This window comes from Biomphalaria glabrata, chromosome 17 (genome assembly GCF_947242115.1).
Source record: "Biomphalaria glabrata chromosome 17, xgBioGlab47.1, whole genome shotgun sequence".
NCBI lineage: Eukaryota > Metazoa > Mollusca > Gastropoda > Planorbidae > Biomphalaria > Biomphalaria glabrata.
In genome coordinates this window covers 22,249,326-22,267,904 of record NC_074727.1, presented here as the reverse complement: position 1 = coordinate 22,267,904, position 18,579 = coordinate 22,249,326, and the positions used below count along the sequence as shown (strand labels likewise).

Sequence of the window (18,579 nt, the reverse complement as noted above, 5' to 3'; positions counted from 1 at the left end):
AGCTAATAATCTTACAATGTGTTCAATGCTCTATTTCAATGAGTATATGTAAAGAAAAATGTTGAAGTTATTTAATTCTAAAGCATCTTGACCTATTTCATAACATTTCAATTTAATTATTTAGCCTTTTTTTTAGTGCTGTATTTGTAAATGCCGGCGTAGTCGGTGGAAAGGTTTAGTCCATCGTCGTCAGTCGAATGGTTCGTTCCAAGTTAAATAAAGCGCTCGTCAAATCCTTTTTTTTTTAATATTCCATGACATAATTTTTTATCAGCAATTTTTTTTTAATTTATAAAATAATCATAATTTAAAATAACTAAAAATTAAAGAAGAAATAGATTTATATATTCCATTTATCAAATTAAAATAAACTTATCAAATACCATTTATAATAGACTTTTTCAGACCCTTTTCATTTTCAAATTTATAAAAATATATGCTAATTGAATTTTTCTTTATTATATTTAATTTTCAACGATCTAATTTTTTTTTTAATTCAGAAAATATCATAAGTGACTTTTTACTGCCCAATCTTTCCAACATTTTGAGAAATCTCGGTTTTCTTGAATTCTGATTTTTAAAAAAAGTACTATTGAGAATTGTTTTTCAAAGTTCAAAAGCAAACATTTCAAAAGGAATTAGAAAAAAAGATAAGTCTCGTCAAAGATCGAAATTAGGCGTGACAAAGTTTCTTATCAGTTAAGTTATTTTGTCCTTGTAGGCTAAAAAATTGGAGCTAGAGTATCTTATCGTGACTAACTTATTCATTGCACGATTTTCTTGGCTATAAAAGTCCCAGTCTAGTGACCTTAGAGATTCAGCTCTAGTAGCCTTCTTAAAGAACATAAGCTCAAAGCTGGTAAGTTTGCTTTTAAAGTCTTGGTTCAAAGTAACTTTAAACATATTTTTTTTACTCAAAAAAATTAATTATTCAATAAAACAGCAAGTAAGTCATGAATTTTAAAAAGCATTCGGTCTTAGAAGTTAGTGTCTTGAGTTCCAATTCCTCTAAATTGCTGTGGTGTATTTTATAACGGCCGCGGAGATCAAGTCTACAAGGCAAAGGGAGCCTAGGGCGTAATGGTTATACTGGTCTTTTAATGTATAAAAATAATTCATCACTTTAAAAGATTGTATTCTCCAGGAAATCCTGCAATGTATTCAAGATTATTAGATTCAATGTTCGTGGCGTAGTTAGCAAAAGCCTAGTAAGAAAGACAAACAAAATTACTATTCAGTTCTTCTGTTTCCGGGTTATAGGTTAAGAAGAGATATGTGTCCAGTACAACAGATTTAATTTGACTCATCAGAGGCCAAGACCCCATATACTTTAAATGATCTCAAAGACTAAAATCACGAAAAATAATCCTCCACAAGAATTAAAGTAGCTGAATTTGCATTATCATTTTAGAGCCTAGTCATCCCCCCCCCCCTTCAGGCGTTAGATTAAATATTCATTATTTAAATTTAAATGTCTATAATAAAAATCAAATGTTTTCATTTACATAAATTGTGTATACAGTTCATATTTCTTTCTCCCTGTTAAAGCCAGGCAGAGTTTTGTTTTTTCCCGACTTCATGTTAGAAATGAGTAAAAGTCCTGAACTAACACGACATACGCGAGGACGTTAACGCCTGTATGCCTCTATTTAAACACAGTTGAATTTGTTTTCCTTGGCCTTGATGCTTTCAAACTCGATTCAATAGAGACATTTATTCAGCGATGAACACACCTAAAATATAAATCATTTAAGCGAATATAATACCTTGAATAACGTATACTATTATATTGGCAGAGCAGCAGACTAAAGATATTAACTATCAATAACAATCCATCACTGAGCAATGTCCCTAATAGCTAGTTGTGCCTCCCTTTATATAGTATAGTACAATGAATTTTCTACATTTTTTACTTCATTATTAGCACTTACTTCAAGTTTCATAAACCTTTAACTTGACCATCTATCTTCTTCTAAATACTCCTTATTACGCTAGTTTACAACACTAAAGGTCTCTAGATTGTTCAGTCAAACAATAGAAAAGTCTCACACTTAGATATACACAATGTGATTAACTAACTTCTGTCTTGTGCATTCAGCCAACTCCCTCTTGCATGGCTTGCGAACTGAGTCCTGACGGTAATCGTTACTCACTACCCTCTCTATCAATATGAACTAATATTAACTCAACTCTAATATCAATAAACTATCAATTAAAAATAAAGATTCATGAAATCCAGTTAAAAAGATTATACATTCTAAAAGTACCGTAATAAATGTCTATAAATTGAGGACAAAGTATTCTCCTTTTATAACGGTATAATATGTTTGTTTACAGGTAAGAAGATGAAGCTGTTTGTAGTCGCTGTATTGGTGGCCTTGGCCTCGGCTAACGTCATTAGAGACGAGAGAGAGCTCTGTGTCAATGTCCTTGGAGCACACTTGTGTGCAGATCCACAAGTTGGTGTCGGCAAAAGAGAGGAACAAGACCTTTGCGCTACTGTAGCTGGAGTCCATGTTTGTATCAGAGATCTTGAAAACTTTGATGTTAATTCTCTGGTTAACAATATTGCAAACGTAGTTCACATCATTGACCAATTTGTTGGAGGTGTTACTGCTGCTGCCAAGAGAGAGCAAAGAGAGCTTTGCGTCAATGTCCTCGGAGCCCACTTGTGCGCAGATCCACACATCAGCACTGGCAAAAGAGAGGAACAAGATCTTTGCGCTACTGTAGCTGGAGTTCATGTCTGTGTCAGAGATCTTGAAAACTTTGATCTTGCTGCTTTAGTTGCTAACATCGGAAGTGTTGTTCACGTAATTGACCAATTTGTTGGTGGAGCTGGCAAGAGAGAGGAACAAGATCTTTGCGCTACTGTAGCTGGAGTCCATGTTTGTGTCAGAGATCTTGAGAATCTAAACCTAGCAGACATCGTTGCTAACATTGGAAAAGTTGTCCATGTCATCGACCAATTTGTTGGAGGTGTTACTGCCGCTGCCAAGAGAGAACAAAGAGAGGTTTGCGTCAATGTCCTTGGAGCCCACTTGTGCGCAGATCCACACATCAGCACTGGCAAAAGAGAGGAACAAGATCTTTGCGCTACTGTAGCTGGAGTTCATGTTTGTCTCAGAGATCTTGAGAACATTAACCTTGCAGAAATTGTAACCAACATTGGAAACGTTGTCCATGTCATCGACCAATTTATTGGAGGTGTTACTGCGGCTGCCAAGAGAGAGCAGAGAGAGCTCTGCGTTAATGTCCTCGGAGCCCACTTGTGTGCAGATCCACACATCAGCACTGGCAAAAGAGAGGAACAAGATCTTTGCGCTACTGTAGCTGGAGTCCATGTCTGTGTCAGAGATCTTGAAAACTTTGATCTTGCTGCTCTAGTTGCTAACATCGGAAATGTTGTTCACGTCATTGACCAATTTGTTGGTGGAGCTGGCAAGAGAGAGGAACAAGATCTGTGCGCTACTGTAGCTGGAGTCCATGTTTGTGTCAGAGATCTTGAAAACTTTGATGTCTCTTCCCTGGTTAACAATATTGCAAACGTAGTTCACATCATTGACCAATTTGTTGGAGGTGTTACTGCTGCTGCCAAGAGAGAGCAAAGAGAGCTTTGCGTCAATGTCCTTGGAGCTCACTTGTGCGCAGATCCACACATCAGCACTGGCAAAAGAGAGGAACAAGATCTTTGCGCTACTGTAGCTGGAGTTCATGTCTGTGTCAGAGATCTTGAAAACTTTGATGTCAATTCCCTGGTTAGCAATATTGCAAACGTTGTCCACATTATTGACCAATTTGTCGGGGGAACTGCAAAGAGAGAGGAACAAGACCTTTGCGCTACTGTAGCTGGAGTCCATGTTTGTGTCAGAGATCTTGAGAATCTAAACCTAGCAGACATCGTTGCTAACATTGGAAAAGTTGTCCATGTCATCGACCAATTTGTTGGAGGTGTTACTGCCGCTGCCAAGAGAGAACAAAGAGAGGTTTGCGTCAATGTCCTTGGAGCCCACTTGTGCGCAGATCCACACATCAGCACTGGCAAAAGAGAGGAACAAGATCTTTGCGCTACTGTAGCTGGAGTTCATGTTTGTCTCAGAGATCTTGAGAACATTAACCTTGCAGAAATTGTAACCAACATTGGAAACGTTGTCCATGTCATCGACCAATTTATTGGAGGTGTTACTGCGGCTGCCAAGAGAGAGCAGAGAGAGCTCTGCGTCAATGTCCTCGGAGCCCACTTGTGTGCAGATCCACACATCAGCACTGGCAAAAGAGAGGAACAAGATCTTTGCGCTACTGTAGCTGGAGTCCATGTCTGTGTCAGAGATCTTGAAAACTTTGATCTTGCTGCTCTAGTTGCTAACATCGGAAATGTTGTTCACGTCATTGACCAATTTGTTGGTGGAGCTGGCAAGAGAGAGGAACAAGATCTGTGCGCTACTGTAGTTGGAGTCCATGTTTGTGTCAGAGATATTGAAAACTTTGATGTCAATTCCCTGGTTAGCAATATTGCAAACGTAGTTCACATCATTGACCAATTTGTTGGAGGTGTTACTGCTGCTGCCAAGAGAGAGCAAAGAGAGCTTTGCGTCAATGTCCTTGGAGCTCACTTGTGCGCAGATCCACACATCAGCACTGGCAAAAGAGAGGAACAAGATCTTTGCGCTACTGTAGCTGGAGTTCATGTCTGTGTCAGAGATCTTGAAAACTTTGATGTCAATTCCCTGGTTAGCAATATTGCAAACGTTGTCCACATTATTGACCAATTTGTCGGGGGAACTGCAAAGAGAGAGGAACAAGACCTTTGCGCTACTGTAGCTGGAGTCCATGTCTGTGTCAGAGATCTTGAAAACTTTGATCTCGCTGCTTTAGTTGCTAATATTGGAAATGTTGTTCACGTCATTGACCAATTTGTCGGAGGTATTACTGCTGCTGCCAAGAGAGAGCAAAGAGAGCTTTGTGTCAATGTCCTTGGAGCCCACTTGTGCGCAGATCCACACATCAGCACTGGCAAAAGAGAGGAACAAGATCTTTGCGCTACTGTAGCTGGAGTTCATGTCTGTGTCAGAGATCTTGAAAACTTTGATATCACTTCACTAGTAAACAATATTGGAAGCGTTGTCCACATCATAGATCAATTTGTTAGTGGAACTGGAAAGAGAGAGGAGCAAGATTCTCTTCTTTGCCCTACTATTATGGGTGTCCAGATTTGTCTTTAAAGGATATACTACCAAGCTCTATTTTATTGCTAAACGAAAATCCCAAGACAGTAAAAAAATGAAATGCCTTATTAAACAATGAGACATAAATGATGCGTTCATTATTATTTATTATGTATGCTTTCTTTAATTTCTACTAATATATTGCTACTCAACGGTGACGAAATTTTATATATTTAATTTGATTTTCTGATTTATTTTATCTTTCGATTCTAAGCAAAATCATGTTACACACACACACACAAAACATTAACAGAAGACCATCTGCAAAACCTTGTGGATATAAGTAAATTATTCTAGACAAGCTATACTTTCATACACATGCACGCTGGTACCATCAAAACATTCTGTGAAACAGAAAAGCCAATTAATGAATAACCATAAACCTATAATAAAATGTTACTCTGGAGTAGTTCAATCTAGTTGAAATACAACAAACTCATTGCACTTCCAAAAATAAACTTGAGCCTAGAAGAAATTCACCGATTAAACCTTTGGAATTTTACTAACACCAATCGCAAATAAAAACAAGATTACAAAGAGAGTTAGTCGGATCCGCCTATTCGCAAGGACTATTCAAAACTTTATTTAATTTTGATGGTCAAAAGTAATAATGTTTCAAACATTTATTTGCCTCTGTAAAAAAATGTTATTTTTTTTCTGTTTTACAATGTTTCGGATATTCGGATTTAAAAATAATGAACTTCAGGCTGGACGATGGAGGATGGCGGCAAGCAAGTATAACCCTGCTTGGTCGTGCAGTTTGCGCGCTGGACTGTCGTTTGGACTTATTTATGGTCCCTGGTTCAAACTCTGCTCGTTCCCATCCCCCGTCGTTCTGCGGGAGGTTTGGACTAGGAAGTAAACTATCTTCAACTCTGAAGGAACATTTGAAAAATTAAAACAAACAAACAACCCTGGACCGTTCAGCACCCTAACCGCAATTCCAGGCATTGCTCTTAACTTAATAACAAACTGGTTACAAACTAATAGCCTATTATTGATAAAAAGATATATTACACATTACGGCATGTCTCTACCGGATATGTACAATATGTCGACGAGCGATTTTAGAAAATCTTTCAGCATTGATATATCGTGCTTGTACTTCAATGTCTCAGCACGGCTATCAATAGAGCTATTGGCATTTTCATTTTAACGGAACTAGAATAAGTATGTAGATCTACATAACTAAAGTTCTGATTTAGTCTATATTTACTAGATCTAGATCTATAACATAAATTTGGAATAATTTAGATGTAATTTAGATTAGATTAATGCAAAAATAAAAATCCTAGATAATCTATCAATAGACTGAATGCAACATTAAATTTAAAAATAGTAGATTAGTTTCAGTATATTACAGCATTGCAATATTAATCAAAACCTACACTTTAAGTCTAGAAACTTAAATTCTATATCTTGATCTAGTCTATATTAATCTAAACTAGACCTAGAAATTCTAGATCTAGACTCTACAAAGATTTTAATTAGAATATAAATCCAGATCTAATTTAAAAATTCTAGATATACTGTACAAAAAATCTAGATCTAGTTTTAAAAATCTAGATTAAATCTAAATCTAGCTATCATACTTTTTTAAAATAGCCTAGTTAGACTAAAAATGTCTTCATCTATACGAGCCTAATATCAAGGGTTCATAGACATTGGTGCACTGAGTAAGTTCTTTTAAAATTTCATTTAAAGAATCAATTCCATATGACGTCAAAGGAAAAAAATCCACTACGTCACACGGCCTAGTTAGACTAAAAAAATGTCTCCATCAATACGAGCCACTTATCGAGGGTTCATAGATATTGGTGCACCTTTTTTTAGCATTACATTTCAAGAATTCATTCTTATGACGTCAATGAAAAAAAATCAATTTCGTCACAATGGGCTATTAACAAAAAATGTTTTTGTTGACACTAGAGATTTATTGTGGGCCCATAATACCTAATGAACTAATAGAATTAATTTAAAGATAGTATATATATATATATATATATATATATATATATATATATATATATATATATATATATATATATATATTAATATATATATATATATATATATATATATATATATATATATATATATATATATATATATATATATATATATTACTGGCGGATATAGCAGGGGGGGCGGTAGGGGCGATCGCCCCCCCCCCCCACACTCGGCCGACCCCCCCCCCTTCGGGGAAGGGGGGGCGGACGAATTTTAGTATAGAATTCACACAATTTGTATTCGAATTTATTACTTATGTTAATAATATATACTAATTATTTATATTTCAACCTATTTTTAGATTATTTCGCCCCCCCCCCCTTCTAGTATTTTGGCCGATTTGGTAGGGTCGGTAGGGGGCGTTGGCATCAATCCGCCCCCCCCACCCACCATAAACTTTCGAGTGGGGGGGGCGGTCCTATTTATTTGCAGAAATCAAAGCTTGCTAACAGAATCAATTAAATACCCATATGATTAAAACTTGTTATTGGTATTTTAACCGGTCTTTATATTATGGGGGGGGGGCGGTCCTACTTTTATGGAGAAATCATAGTATGTGAACAAAATTAGTCGAATAACTATATAATATATAATATATAAACTCCGCCATATGCCGGTCCCAAGGCCGGGTGAGAAAGGAGGAGGGTTTGGCGTGGGGCTAGCGACCCCACCCTGTAAAACCACTATTGCTACAGAAACGGCAAACTCAACACATAATGAAAACTATACATGCGGCGAGGGCGGCCAAACCCTGATGACGGTGTTGGATCAAAGCCAACTGGAAGTCCAATACCCGATACATGGCAAGCCTTTCAACGCAAGGAAACCGACTCTTATAGGCACGTGGAATGTAAGAACCCTGAATCAATGCGGTAAACTGGCCCAACTTTTAAGAGAGTTTGACTCTTACCGGCTGGACATCCTTGGGATCTGCGAGATGCGGTGGACATCAAGTGGACAAATAATCAATGATGGCAAGACAATAATATATTCAGGACATGACAAGGAGCACATTGGTGGTGTAGGAATCATCATGTCTAAAATAGCAGCTTCAGCGCTAATTGCTTGGAAGCCAGTCAGTGACCGCATCATTACAGCTCGACTCCAAACAAAGCAAATTAAAGTCACTACCATCCAAGCTTATGCCCCTACAGAGGATGCAGAAGATACCATCAAATATCATTTCTATAATCAACTACAAACCACTCTTGATGAAACACCTACTCACGACCTAATTCTACTGATGGGAGACTTTAACGCCAAAATCAATCCCAACCGAACTGGCTGTGAATATGTAATGGGACCATATGGCTCTGCAGAAAACATCAGTGATAATGGCGAGCGCTTGATTTCTCTCTGCGCATCCAACAGCCTTTCAATTGGAAACACGTATTTTAAGCACAAACAAATACACAAAAAAACATGGCGATCACCAAATGGAGAAACCTTCAACGAGATAGATTACATTTGCATCTCCAAACGATGAGGAGCTGATATCGGCTCAGACCACTACTTTGTTAATGGCAAATGTAAGCTCCGATTGAAACGCCAACCAAACGAGCCACACGACCCCGCCCATTTAATGTAGAGAAGCTTAAAGACGGCAATACTGCAGCACAGTTCCAATTGAAACTAACGAACCGCTTTGAGGCTCTTGCAGATATATTGACCCTTGAAGAAGAGTGGGCCAACTTCAAAGATACCACTATTGGGTGCGCGGAAGAAGTTATCGGAAGGAGGCGCGGTTCATACAAGGAACGGTGGATACAAGACAGAACATGGAAATTGATAGATGAGAGGAAAGAGGCCAAATGTAGACGAGATCAGAAAAATGAAACACAGGATCGCAGCCTAGCGGAAGAAGCCTAAAGGGAAGCAGATCTGAAAGTAAAGAGAAGCTGTCGGCAAGATAAACGGGACTGGATTGACCAGAAGGGACAAGAGGCACAAGCAGCTGCAAGCAGAAATGACACAAAAACCCTCCATCGTATTGTCCGAGATCTCACTGGAGCAAAGAGTGGAAATGGGGCACCAATAAAAGACAAGCAAGGCAAAACTTTGTTAACGAAAGAAGAACAGGATGCAAGATGGGTAGAGCACTTTAAAGAGACCCTTAACCAACTGTCGCCAGACCTAGCTTACATATTCAAGGACCCCTCTCCAGACAATGATCTCAAGGTCAAGACAGACCCAATAACTGCTGAGGAGGTTACCATGGCCATAGCAGTGCTAAAGAATAACAAAGCACCAGGACTAGACATGATATCAGCAGAAATGCTAAAATATGGGGGACAATGCATTGTTAACAGAATGACTGATCTCTTAAATCTCTGTTGGCGAACTTCAAAAGTCCCAGAGGACTGGCAAAAGGGAGTGATTGTAAAGCTTCCAAAAAAGGGCAACTTGGCAGACTGCAACAACTGGAGGGGCATTACTCTCCTCTCTGTTCCAGGCAAAGTTTTCAGTACTGTTTTGTTGAGATGGCTTCAACAGTCTGTAGATGAAAGGCTCAGAGAAGAACAAGCAGGTTTCCGAAGAGGCAGATCATGTACAGAGCAGATTTTCATTTTACAAAATATCATAGAACAAAGTCTTGAGTACCAACAACGGCTAACGATCAGTTTTATGGACTTCAAAAAAGCGTTTGATAGTGTCCACCGAGAATCACTATGGAAAATAGTTAGACAATACGGTATCCCAGAAATTTTCGTCCAGATCCTACGACATCTTTACAGTCAGTCTAGTTGCTGCATTAAAACAGAAGAGGGAACAACAGAGTTTTTTACAATCGAGACAGGTGTGAGACAGGGGTGCATCTTATCTCCCTTCCTTTTCCTCCTAGGCATCGACTACATAATGAGGAGAGCAATGAACCAGACTGCCTTTGGTATTCCATGGCATGAACAACTCCGATTGACGGACTTGGACTTTGCTGATGATGTTGCACTACTCGGGGCTACAAATAAATGCATTCAAGAAATGACGGAGAGCCTAGACCAGTGATTCCCAAAGTGGTCTATATAGACCCCCAGGGGTCTACGAAGACTTTCAAGGGGTCTACGAAAGTGAAAAAACAAATTGGGGGTCCATGAGATGTCCAAGGGGGTCTATGATAATAGATTTCATATAAGCAGGTCGTGACTTTAATTTTTACATCCCATTAATGTAATTCTTCACACTATATATAATTTGTAACTTAGTTAATCATTTAAATATTTATCCTGCTATTCAAACGAAAATTTGTTGTATTTAATTTCAATACTTATTAAAATAACTTAATTTTGTCTTCATGTAAATAATGTTTAACAAAAAGAAATGTAGACTGTCTAGCGTTGATTATATAAAATTGTTCATTCTTTCCTTGTCAACCAAGCGGTTACCGATTGCCTTTTTTATGACGATATAAAACTAATTACGCTTAAGGATCATCTGCGACAATATCACCCAGATAAAAAGATATAGATTTGAAAAACTTTTGAACATTCAAAGATAAAGTGCAGAATAGACCCATAAAATCTCTATTCAACATCATGGAGAGAAGATGGTGGTTTATGTGTCTTACAATATCTGTTCACTTTTAGCAAAATAAGGGTGTGGTGGTAGTGGTTAAGCGCTTGGCTTCCGTAATAGGGGTCCTGGGTTTGAATCTCTGTGAATTTTGAATTTCAGGTATTTCAGGGCTCCTCTGAGTCCACCCATCTCTAATGGGTACCTAAATTATGTTAGTAAAAGTAAAGGCGGTTGGTCGTTGTTCTCCCCACATGACACCCTGCTCAGATGACCATAACATCATCACAATGTCTGAAAGGGGAAATTTACTTATTTATGGCAAAATGCGGAAAACACCATAGGTAAAACATTGATTTTTACCAGCCGTGGTAGTTTTAAAACCTGTTTTACACAAACCCACATCTGATATTATTAAAAGAATTTCTTTAAGCAACAATACAGTTCAAGGTTGTTTCGGTGCCATGAGTTATAAAATTAAAAGCTTCATATGTAATTCTTTGCAAACGACATATATAAATTTGGGCTCAGCAGCGTCACAGGTTCTGACAGGATGTAGTGATGTGTGCTGCAAACTGCATTATGGTCGCCGGCTCCTTATTTTTCATCAGGTTAACCCACAAAACCTTTTCCCATGTTTGAGTTGCAAGACAGGAGAGTTTTGAATTCAGTTTTACTTCTGCTAGGTGGGTAGCCAGCCAAGACTAATGAGCCCTTCCTGCTCGAAGCTACTGGTTGAGGCGACAGTCACTTGCCTTCACTCTTTCTCCCGATAGTGATAATATCTTCGCGCGGACACAATATTTGAGCAACTCGTGAAACGTCAACAAATACATGAGAAACTGCTCTTTGCGAAAATTCTTACAATGATACTTAAGGCCATTGTGTTTGGAGATTTCAGCAATACATATTGCTATTTTAATTGGTTTTGAATTTTATCAATAAAAAAGAGAGATCTCTAAAATCTCTAATATGTAGCTTTAAATTACTTTTTCACTTTTCAACTCTCTACAGATAGAAATTAGGAGGCGTTTTGGCTGAACGGTAAAGTGCTTGGCTTCTGAACCGGGGGTCCTGAGTTTGAATCCTGTTGAATACTTGGATTTTTAATTTCGGGATCTTTTGGGCGCCTCTGAAGAGTCCTGCCATTAGTTGGGGAAAGTAAAGGCTGTTGGTCGTTGTGCTGGCCACATGACACCCTCGATAACCGTAGGCCACAGAAACAGATGACCTTTACATCATCTTCTCTATAGACCACAAGGTCTGAGGGGAACTTTACTTTAATTTTTGTACAGATAGAAATTAGTTTTTAAAAATGTTGAATTTGCAAAAATTTGAAAGTTAAGCAGGGGGTCTACCGATAATCAGAAAACATGGCAAGGGGTCTACGAGACAAAAAAGTTTGGGAACCACTGGCCTAGACAGAGAGGCACCCAAAATTGGCCTCCGCATAAACTTGGATAAGACTAAAATTAAGAGAGTTGGATATAAGGCAAAGGGTGTCCCCGTCAGACTTGGCGAGTCAAAGCTTGAAGAGCTGGACAAGTTCACGTACCTTGGCAGCATCATAACAAATGATGGAGATGCTTACAATGATGTAGCATGTCGAATAGGAAAGGCAGGGAGCATTTTCCAAAGGCTGCAGCCTATTTGGACTTGCCTAGCCATTGGACTCGAGACAAAAATACACCTTCTCAACACAATCGTCATTCCAACTGCTACATATGCATGTGAGACGTGGAAGTCATCTGTCAAAATTGAGAAAAGACTAAATGTGGCTCAACAGAGATGGCTGAGACGGATTTTGGGAGTCAGTTACACAGACTGGATCTCAAACAAGGAAATCCTATGCCGAACTGGGAGTCGAACACTTAGTGAGGTTGTGACTGAGCGTCGCATGAGGTTTGCGGGACATGTTCTACGTCAAAATGAATTACGCACACCAAGAGTTGCGATAACATGGAAGCCAAAACGAGGAAAGCGCAAACAGGGACGTCCTCGTATTACCTGGCGACACACCTTCATGGAGGACCTCAGAACAGTGGACACCAGGTGGGAGGAGGCTTCAGACATTGCCAGTGACAGATCATTATGGAGACAGCTTGCCGCCCAATGCACCGAACGGCGCGGGAGGACCTAAGTCTAAGTCTATATAATATAAACAGGTGGAAGTGCGATACTTGCAATCACCTTCCACCCATCGGACAAACCAATACTTTTTCTTTTTGTATTATAGTAAGAAATAACCAAATTAAAAAAATCTGTCACTTATATAATTTATATATGCTATAAAGTAAATTCTTATATCGAGTCGCCCAACTTCTATTCTTTAATGCAAAATGCAATCATTAGCAGAAATTATAAAAAGGAGCGAGGATTAATCGTTTTCATTTTACCGCCCTTCTCCTTTCCAGACAGAGTTTGTGTAATTTCACAAGTATTTATCATAACTATTTTAAGAAAGACTTTGCTTTGGAAAAGTTATAATTCAAACGAAATTTTTCAATATAACAGTCACGGTTGAGATGAGTTCAAAAGCCAGATAACCTTTTCCTAGTCGACTTTTTCCAACCTGTACTCAATCTGATATTTTTCTAGTTAAATAAATTTAGGTCTATAACTCACAATTTATGCTTACATTTTATTGAATATTATCAATGGATTTTTTTTTCGGCAGCGATCCTCAAAGCCTTAATCTAAATATGTTGTGTATCTTATCTTTTCAAAGAACAAATCGGTTGTATTTGCAATGTATTAAGGGACTATAAATTCATATTAGAATATTTTTCCACATTATTCAAAAGGTCCTTTATAATAGAATGAATAATGAGCTGTAGATGTCAGGAGAATGCCTTTCTGCAGTGAAGAATGCAAGAAAACGCTTTTGGCGTCGGGGCTTCGCCCCGAACCCCACTAATAATTAATAAGCTGTAGATGTTATGAGAATGCGTTTCAGTCGTGAAAAATGCAAGAAAACGCTTTTGGCGTCGCCCCAAATTCACTGAGGAAACTTACAGCGCTTTCCCAGACCCCCAAGTTTGCAAGAGAAAGGACTCAACATAACTGTTTTTTTTTCGCCGAAGATTGAGAAACAGTCTTATTTTTTTCTCATATATCGAATATATATCGAAAATCGCCCCCCCCCCCCACTCCAAAGCTCTGGATCCGCCAGTGATATATATATATATATATATATATATATATATATATATATATATATATATACTAGGATTAAAGCTGCATTTATTGTGCGTTATGTCTGTCAGTCTGTATGTCTGTCTGTCCGTCATGTTAATTTCGAAAAACAAAACAACTAAAAGCTATTACAAATTTGAACAACCGATATTCGTAAATGTCAAGAAGAGGGATTTAAAACAGTTATTTGTGTTAGTAGATTTTTCATATAAAATTCGGAACAAATTTGTCGACGATTTGTAAAAAAAAAATTAAGTAATGTAGGTTGATTAAAGATAAAAAAAAAGCTTCTGTTAGTTTTCAGCAAGAAAATTCAATGTAAAGTAAGTCTAAATAGTGTTTTTAAATAGTTCTTTCTTGAAGTTACTTTCTTATTTTAAAATCCTGAACAACCTATTGTCGATATTTTAAAAAAAATGTAATTTGACATAAATTTGTCTTAAGTTGAAAATATGGAACAATTGGATATCGATAATTAAACTATAGTGACTTTTTGTCTAAGAATATAAGAGTAATGTTAGTCAACGATGCTATTTTAAATTATCATTTGACATAATTAAAAAAAAATAACATCCGGAACAACTTCATAGTTCTTCATAGTTTACAGGAAGGAAATTACAAGTTATATGAGTTAGAAGAGCAAACAAACATTCGTTGGAATTGATTTGTTTTACAAAAACATCCGAAACAATCTATTATAGACACTTAAAACTATTGCAATGTTTTGGAAAGAACATTGAAGGTTAAATCAGATTTTTTAGTGTTGTTGTTTTTTTTTATAGAAACGTGACGGACAGACGGACCAAGAAACAAAACGCACAAAAATAAACCTCTTTTATCCTGATGGAGGCACTAAACAAGAAATAAATAAAATAAGATTATTCAAACAATTTTAAGAAGATAGTTTGTCAGCCACTAACGCCTCGGCTTTACGCTACTACACGAAAGTCGCTTCATAAAAGGCCATTTTAAAAAATGTGCGTGATATTTACATACAAAGTGCATTCTTAGCCTTTATAAACAAACATAAATGTTTTCTTTTAATTTAGCTGCTAGTGGAACAGAAAAAAATGCCTTTTACTAAAATTTATATTTGTTGTAAACATTTCTTTTACATTTTATAAATATATTCGATATATACCAAATACCGTCTTACTTTGTTAACATATTGTAACATTGCCTCTCTTACATTTACGTAATTGTTTTAGAATTGGTGTATTTTTAGGAAAAAATCACTTGCATAATTAATTTTATAAACTAAACGGCTTGCTTTTAGAAAACCAAAAGTCGCCGTGGTACCTAAACATGTTAAGCCGCATCGCATGGGGAAATAATATTTTTCATATCTCTTCTAAGTTTCGAGATCTGAGTGTGACAGACGGACAGACGACATTTTGCACAAACCTAATAGCGCTTTTCATCTCTTATTTTTCAGATGTAAGCATCATATGCCTTTTTGTGATTAGCGTAATGTTGTTTGACATTGTACTCTTTGGGCACTCTAATGCAGGAATAGCATATTAAGCAGTGAATCTTATTTGATACCGACATGTAGAAATAATTTAACTCCCATCTTTCTTGAAATGATCTATTCTCGTCCTTAATTTTTCTTTTAGTTACTGATTCTTCGTCAGTATAAAAATAAAATCCATTATTCTGCGAAATTATAAATTGTCAGTGAACGAGTGTAAATTGTCTTGTGACCGCAGACAGTATTGAATAAAATATAAAGGGGGTCTAGTAGTTACTGAAATAAAATAGAATGACAGTATTAACCACTGATAATTTTGTTTAAGTCTAACATGTTGTTTATTTAAGATGTGTTATTAACAATTAATAATAATTAAAAAGTAAAAAAAAAACCAGCACTAAACTTATTAACTGTATGGAATTTAGCTCTGGTGATATGAAGGGAGAGTGATCTTTGAGGGACATGGCCTAAATTGTGCCGATGTGCCAAAACTCAAAACTCAAACTAAACTTAAAAGATAACTTACAATATAATACAAAGATAATTTAAAAAAACAAATACCACATCTAATTCAATTTAAAATAAATTTTCGAAAAATTATTTGTTTAAAAAAAAATCTGATCATTAAAGAATACTCAATAGGTTCAACAAATTTGATTGTTACTTTGTAGTGTTTTTTTTTAGCTGAAAATTAGTGTTAACCGTTAAACTCTTAATAATTTAACATTATTTTAATAATTCTTGAAGTGGCCAAGCGGGCCGCATGGAAAGTTGTCGCGGCCGCATGTGCCCCGAAAACAATGTGTTTGACATGCCTGGTTTACACTTTACTGGAGAGCCGTGTAGGTGGATCTTACTTTGTTGACTAAGCTAATAGAGCCTACAATAAGATGGTGCGCAAATGTTTAATTAGGTCTATTGCATAGACTTATATATACTATCTCTAAACTGGACATGGAGACTTTTTAACACTACAAAAAATGTGAATTTTTTTTGGAAATTCGGATCAAGGCGTTGTTTTGTAAAGTAGTTAAAAGAAGTAAAGTTTTTTTTTTTCAACCCTAACCTATGTAACATATAATTTAATTTTTAGATCTAGATCTAGTAATTGAACATCAAAAATAAGAGTACTCTCGTCTCATAATTATTCTTTTGCAATTTTTAGATACCTAATCTAGAAAGATCTAGGTATTCAATCTATTTAAATGCACATAAGATGATTTAAATCAACATGAATTATTTCCATCTAGGATTTTTGAAACATTATCTTAATGGAAACAAACATGAAATGGCTTTGTTTCATATATTTGGTGAATATTCGAGAAATGATTTTGCATTATTTCTAAACTTTGAAAACTAAAGATCATTACTTTTCTAAGACAGAAAAGATTGATTGGGGCGACCCCCTCTAGAGTCTGAAAAAAGAGTTTACGTACATAAAAATCTATATATGTATAAGTCTGTGAATCGATCAATCGCGGATAAGAATTTATTTCCGGTTTCCAGTCTAGATATAATATGTCTATGGTCTATTGATTCATTAAAAGTTATTTATGCTTGCAAGGAAATATTTTAATTCACTGCTGTATGTATGTATGTATGTATGTATGTATGTATGTATGTATGCATGTATGCATGTATGTATGTGCGCTACAGTGTTTACAGTTTCCCGGTTTTAACGTTACTTAAGTACATACATGTCTCCATCAGGTTGATATGTCGGTACGGAATGTCTTTGGTGAAAATTCCGGGAATTAGCTCCATCGCTATATCTAAGTTATTCTTTGTTTCAGTTACGCTTCGGGATACTATGAATTGTGTGGTTTTGAGCCAGTCCTTGGAGCTGTGACTGACCCTGGATTAGTTCGATCCTTGCATCCCAATGTTGCAGTACGTGTGGCTACCGGGTCGTGTGGCCTGAAATGAGTGCGCGTGTGTGAGGTTTCTTCATTTGTATAATTAATAATACCTTAGTAAAGTATCACTTGATTTGTACAAATAATAATACCTTTGTTAATTATCACTTAATTTGTACATATTCTGAATATTTAAGCGTTTGTATTTAGTATTAAATACCGTTATTGTTCAACTATCGTTGACCACTTATTTACAGTTCGGTTATTATATAAATTGGTTTGCTGTTGTTATTTAATTAATCAATTATCCTATCCTCATTATATCATTTTCAAACTAGACCCGTAAAAGCCACCTTCACACTAATCTAGATTACATACGAAATCTAGATCTATACAGCGCCGTTAAAATAACACAATGTAGGTCATGTAATAAATCTACTTGTTTTATGAGATTGCGAAAACACACAAAACATAAATTTTCTCGCTGAGATGCAAAATGAAACAATAATTCAAATATATAGAGTACTTCAGATTCCAAAGGTTTCCCTCGTCAAGATCTACATGGTTTTAAACAAAAAAAATAAATGCTTAGAAATGTTGAATTAGGTCAGTAAGCTCTAGCAGTCACCGTGTGCTCAATTGTCCGTCAAAAACATATTGGGATAAAATAACGTAAAAGAATTTGTGTATGGTAAATTCAACCGATGCGATTTCGATCATGAAAATTTCTTATTTGTCTTAGATCCAAGGTAAGAAATAAAAGATCAATCAATGAATCAGTCAGGACCCTTCTAAATATGTTACGACACAAGACTCTTCGAAATAATATTAGACTCTCAGGTTATTACTCTATAAATACTTTAATATTACAACAAGTTATGTAAATACGAACAGTTCATTTCTCTTCCTGTCAATTACTCCCGGCTTCCCCTTTTCAACATCCTTTCCATTCATTACACAAATTCGCACCATTATTCATGCACACCGTGCTGCGCTACGACCGTAACACCCCCCTTGTTTGCTAAGTTCGATGTACATCGAACGTCTTTTAAATATCAAATAAAATTATAAATCACTGTTCAATATAATTATATTATCTTCATTAATTCTCATTCTTTTAAACCAGGTAAAAACCAACGACAACAAAACCCTCCAACAGCAAAATTAAATATAACCATTCCTTACATTATTATTTTAGGTTCAAAATTACTTACATCCATCCCAATGTATAATGTCCAGGCTTCCCCAACGAACCAATCAAAGTAACTCTCATAATTCACAATTATAAACTATAATTAACTATGTAATTGTAATA

The 18,579-nt window shown here is 36.3% G+C and overlaps 1 protein-coding gene across 1 annotated transcript; it reads left to right on the top strand.

The window, feature by feature from the left end:
• The first annotated feature begins 721 nt into the window (after positions 1-721).
• LOC129923777 (uncharacterized) lies at positions 722-5,312 on the top strand. The gene is made up of 2 exons (XM_056016436.1): positions 722-859; positions 2,338-5,312. Exon 2 carries the CDS (start codon positions 2,346-2,348, stop codon positions 5,220-5,222), a length of 2,877 nt encoding a protein of 958 aa, XP_055872411.1. The 5' UTR covers positions 722-859; positions 2,338-2,345; the 3' UTR covers positions 5,223-5,312.
• Positions 5,313-18,579: the final 13,267 nt, after the last annotated feature.